The 5,430-nt window shown below is 40.2% G+C and overlaps 1 protein-coding gene across 1 annotated transcript in view; it reads right to left on the reverse strand.

The window, feature by feature from the left end:
* JHY (junctional cadherin complex regulator) overlaps window positions 1–5,430 on the reverse strand; it is an 80,931-nt gene that overhangs the window by 19,007 nt on the left and 56,494 nt on the right. The window contains exon 6 of the mRNA XM_023742972.1: window positions 3,664–3,958. Within this exon, the coding sequence (XP_023598740.1) occupies window positions 3,664–3,958 (295 nt within the window). The remainder of the gene's footprint in view (window positions 1–3,663; window positions 3,959–5,430) is intronic.

The following is a 5,430-nucleotide window of genomic DNA, read 5'->3' on the forward strand; positions in this document are numbered from 1 at the left end:
AGTTTGAACCAGTCTATTATTACTTGGTATCACCTTGCCTTCCTCTCCATTAGAAAGTTCTATACCTACATCATTTATTCCCTCTTTTATTGTTCTGACATTGTTGTCATTTACAGATTAACCTCTCTTGTTCCCTGTTGTGAATCTTTTGGTTTTGAATAGTCCTTGAGAGTTCATTTCCTAGGTTAGTATCTGGCTGGTGCAATCTTATGTCCTAGATTCAGGGTGTTGTCTGTTCTCCAACCGAAGGACTCTCTTTAATAATTCTTGTAAGTTTGGTTTGGCATTTTACATATTCCCTTAATTTCTGTTTATCTGGAAATGTCCTAATTTCACCATCATATCTGAATGAGAGTTTTGCAGGATATTTTATTCTTGGTTGGCAATTTTTTCTTTTAAGGTTTTGTATATGTCATCCCATTGCTTTCTTGCCTGCATGGTTTCTGCTGAGTAATAATCTGAGCTTAGTTTTATTGTTTCCCCTCTGTATGTGACTTTTCATTTTTCTTGAGCTCCTCTCAGAATTCTTTGTCTTTGGTTTTAGCGAGTGATTATGATATGCCTTGGTGATTTTCTTTTGGGGTCTATCCTATATGGGGTTCGTTGAGCTTCTTGGATGGTTAGCCTTTCATCTTTCATGATATTAGGGAAGTTTTCTGTCAGCAATTCTCCAGTGATCGTCTCTGTGTTTTCTGTTTTCTCCGCCTGTTCTGGAACTCTGATCACTTGCAAATATTTGCTTTTGATTGTATCCCACATAATTCTCAGGGTTTCTCAATTTTCTTCGTTCTTTTTTCTGATTTTTCCTCAAAGTTGCATCTGAGTGTTTGTCTTCAATTTCACTGATCCTGTCTTCCATTGTTTCAAACCTGTTCCTCAGCCCTTCTATGACACTGTCCATTTCTGAAATCTTGTTGTTTATCTTTTGGATTTCTAATTGTTGTTTTTGTATGATTTCTAGTTGTGAATTTATTTTGGCATTTTGTTCCTGTAATTATTTTCCTGAATTCTTCCAGTTTTTGTCTGTATCTTCCATGAATTTGTCTATTTTTTCCTCATTTTTGTCTGCCTTTTGCTTCAACTCTTGGATAGCTCTGAATATTAGAGTTTTGAATTCCTTATCAGGTAGTTCTAATGCCTTTTGTTCTACTGGAAAGTCATCTGGTGTTTTAATTTGGACGCCTAAGGGAACCATCCTGTCCTTTTTTTCTTTTTTTTTTAATATGTTTTGATATTGTCTGCTGTCTTTGGGACATTCAGTAGTTATTTTCCTCATTTATTCATTGTAGATTTGTTAGTTTAGTCCTGCTTTTTTGTTTTGTTTGGTTATGTCTGAGCAGGCGGGCTATGCGTTCTTTGTTGTTTGCTCGTCTGTGCACACGATATTTCTCACCTCCTTTTCCAATGGGCAGGGCCAGTTGCTCAGCTATGGTGCAGCAGGGCAGGTCCAGCTGATGGGGAGTTGCTGGGATGGGTTGTTTGTGGCATGTACTGGGGCCGACAAGGTAAGCCAGTGGTCAGTGCGGGTCAGGTTCCAGTAGGTCGTGCCTGTGCTGCTTGGGAGTGCAATGTTCAGCACACAGTGCAGATAGGCAGGAGGGAGGGGGAAGGAGAGGTTGTGAGGTGTGGAGCTAGGTTGGATATGGAAAAGGAGAGAGAGGAGAAATAGGAGTAAAAAAAAGTGATAAGGGAGCTTGCCATTGGAAGGAGAGAGAAGTAACTGAGAAAAAAAAATCAAGAAAAATAAATAAATAAAAATTAAAAAAAAATTCTTCCAGGGATCTCACTGCATGACTGCTCAGACTGGGGAAGTGGCTCCCAGGCTGTGCAGTACAGCCTGGCTAGAAGGGGTGGAGATGATACACAGTGCCAGGTATTTAGGAGACAGGAAAAGAAGGTAAGTAGAAAGAGACAAGAAACTGAGAAATGAAGAAAAATAAAAAGGAAAGAAGAAAGAGCAAACAAACAAAAAATTAAAAAAAAAACAACAAAAAAGCCCCCAAGGATCTCACCGGCTTGGTTGTGTGGACTGGCTAAGGAGTTCCCCAGCTAAGTGGCATGTCACAGCCCATTAAGAAGAAGCAAAGATGGCACACGGAGTCAAGTGTTTGACAGAAAGGAAGGGGAGGAGGTAAGAGGCAGGGAAGGAACCAAAAAAGGCCGAAAAAAGCAACACCAGCAAGAAAGAAATGGCAGTGAAGAAGCTGGCCGGTGTGGGCCGGGCAAATCCAAGCAGCACGGAACTGGTGCCTGCTGTGCCTCGGTCACAGCCTGCTGGGAAGCAGCGGATCAGCCCTCTGGGAAGCCAGGAATTGACGTGCTGAGAAGCTGGGAATGGGCCCGCTGGGAAGCAGCGAATTGGCCCTCTGGGAAGCTGTGTATCGACTTGCTGGGAGCCACTGATTGGCTATCCAGGAAGTGGCGAAGGTCGAGCAGGGAGAGGCACGGTGGGAGGTGGGAAAGCATGTCTCACTGTTTACTGGGTGCTCTGTCTCCTGCTGGGAGCTCCGTGAATCTGCTTTCCTGTAATCCCTGTCCGCCAATCTCTGACAGGAGTCCAAGATGGTGGATCCGTGCTGCGTTACCTGATAGGGGACCTCCACTCATAACTCTCTTCACTCTCTGTTCTCTATCAGTTTCTAATTCCATTTGGTGCCTGGTTGCATTCTTTATCTCTTCATTTGACGCTTAGGGTTCCAGGATGGATGTTTGTCTCTGTTTTACTTAGTTTTTCGGGTCTTTGCTGTGGAGGGATGGCATAGTGCTTCTGTCTATAGCGCCGTGTTGGCTCTGCCCCCCTCTCCTTCCTTTTTTATCCCCTCCCACACTCTTAGATTTCTGGTGATACACAGTGTAACCAGAGTACTTTCCTCTACCTGTTCTTGGCAAAATATGATTTCAAAGGGTTTTTCCTAACAGGGAAGATGGAAAAGGTTAAAAAGCATAAAATAACAAGGATTGGTGAGGATGTGGAGAGAACCCTCATCCATTGCTGGTAGGAATGCAAAACGGTATAGCCACTCTGAAAAATGGTATGGAAGTTCCTAAAAAAGTTAAATACAAAGCTACTATATGACCCAGCAATTCCTCTCCCAAGAGACTTAAAAGCAGCAATGCAGACAGACACTTACACAGCAATGTACACTGCAGCACTATTCACAATAGGGAAAAGATGGAAACAACCGAAATGCCCATCAACAGATGAATGGATAAATGAAACGTGGTACATGCATACAATGGAATATTACTCATTCATAGAGAAGTGAAGTTCTGATACATGCCACAACATGGATGAACCTTGAAAACGTTACGCTGAGTGAAATCAGTTAATCACAAAAGAACAAATACTGTATGCAGTCACTAACATGAAGTACCTAGAATACACAAAGGTATAGAGATGAGACTTTAATAGTGGTTACCAGGGATGCGAGGGATGGGGGGAAGGGCAGTATCACTGTTTAGGTAGCATAGCGTTTTTGTTTATGGGGATGGAAAATTTGGCAGTGGATACTGGTGATGGTTGCACAATATGATTTATATAATTGGTTTTACTGAATTGTACACATGAAAAATGTTGAATTGGCAAATGTTGTGGTTTTTATATTTTTGCAACAATAAAAAAATTTTTTTAAAGGTTATTTGGTAAAATGGTGCTTTTATTACCTTAATGCTGCTTCTTTTCCTGTGTTGTTTTCCTTTTTCCAGTTGAAATAGATAGCCTTCAGAATTGCTACGATTAATTATCATGTGGTTTCTTTGGCTTCTTTCTGAACTGAGTTGGGATTCACTTTCTACCCTTGACATTATGGGTGGAAATGTGATGCTGGATAAGGCCTCCTCACTGGGCTGTATCTCAGTCAGCTGCATTAAGGCTTGCTGATGCTGATCCATAATCTGAGTGAGCCAAGCTTCTGGAGAAGCTCTAACAGGTTGGCTGTCAGAGGAAGAATGGAATTTCCTTGTTGGAAAGAAAAACACAAATTGGTTAACAAAACCTGGATACATAAGACATTTAGAATAAAAAGTCATTATGAACCATTGATTTGATGTATTTATCTCTCCTCAAATTCAATTAATGATGTCCAGCTTAATCCTTTCATGAATGCATTAATTTCTTATCTTAAAATCATCCTCTTTTTTTATTTTTTAGGCCGTTCTATTTATTATTTAGAACTTTTAGTTAGTGCATTCAGAATAGAAGAAACATTTTGAAAAGTCAAAGACCTTTCCATAACAAAATACCTAGAAATGTTGTATTAAATTATTAAATATCTAGTTGAATTTGTAAGAGAGGGAAGGCACCTCCAGGGACCAAAAATAAAAAAAAGAAGTAACACCAAAGCAGAAATTGGATAAGCTGAAGCTGTGGCTTTCTTTGTGGGGATGTTGGGTCTTGGTAATCTAAGGGTGTGAGTTTTAACATTTAACATGGTCCAGGAGATGTGAGACTTCGGTTCCATGTGAGGCAGGGAATCAGAACTCAGATGACTGCATAAAAGTAGTAACTTGATGGGCTACATCCTCAGGAAAAAGGTGGATTAGTTAAAAAACCACTCACCAGCCTTGGGAAACAACAAAGGAAGCCTATCTGTCTTGGTTTGGGCTCTAAATAAGAAAAAACAAACTAACGAGAAACCTCCCTGTGAATTTCTAAGGGACAATATTTGGAACTCAAATATACCTTGTCCATATAATCATGGAAATCCAACACTAAGGAATTTACATAAAAATGGTTCTGGATGAGGGATATCTCCCTGGTATCTGGCAGAAACAAATATAAAACTTCTCTGGAGGGATACACTCCCAACCAAAGTGAAGTATTATAAAGAATTGTACAAAAACCTAGAGTTAGAAAACCAAAAGGGAAGAACACGCTTGGCATTTCTCATGCTGAAAGAACTGAGGAAAAAATTCAAGCCTTGAGATGCAATATTGAAGGATTCTATCTATGGGCAAAATACTGAACGATGCAGGAAGCATCAAAAGAAGATGGAAGGAATACATAGAGTCACTGTACTAAAAAGAATCGGTCACCATTCAACCATTTCAGGAGGTAGAATATAATCAAGAACCAATCATATTGAAGGAAGAAGTCCAAGCTGCACTGAAGGCATTGGCAAAAAACAAGGCTCCAGGAATTGATGGAATACCAGTTGAGATTTTCAACAAATGGATGCAACACTGGAAGTGCTCACTCATCCTTGTCAAGAAATTTGGAAGACAGCTACCTGGCCAACAGACTGGAAGAGACCCATATTTGTGCCCATTCCAAAGAAAGGTGATCCAACAGAATGTGGAAATTATCAAACAATAGCATTAATATCACAAGTAAGTAAAATTTTGCTGAAGATAATTCAAAACGGTTGCAGCAGTTCATTGACAAGGAACTCCCAGAAATTCTAGCCAGATTCAGAAGAGGATGTGGAATGA

This window comes from Trichechus manatus, unplaced genomic scaffold, assembly GCF_000243295.1.
Source record: "Trichechus manatus latirostris isolate Lorelei unplaced genomic scaffold, TriManLat1.0 scaffold00227, whole genome shotgun sequence".
Taxonomy (NCBI): domain Eukaryota; kingdom Metazoa; phylum Chordata; class Mammalia; order Sirenia; family Trichechidae; genus Trichechus; species Trichechus manatus.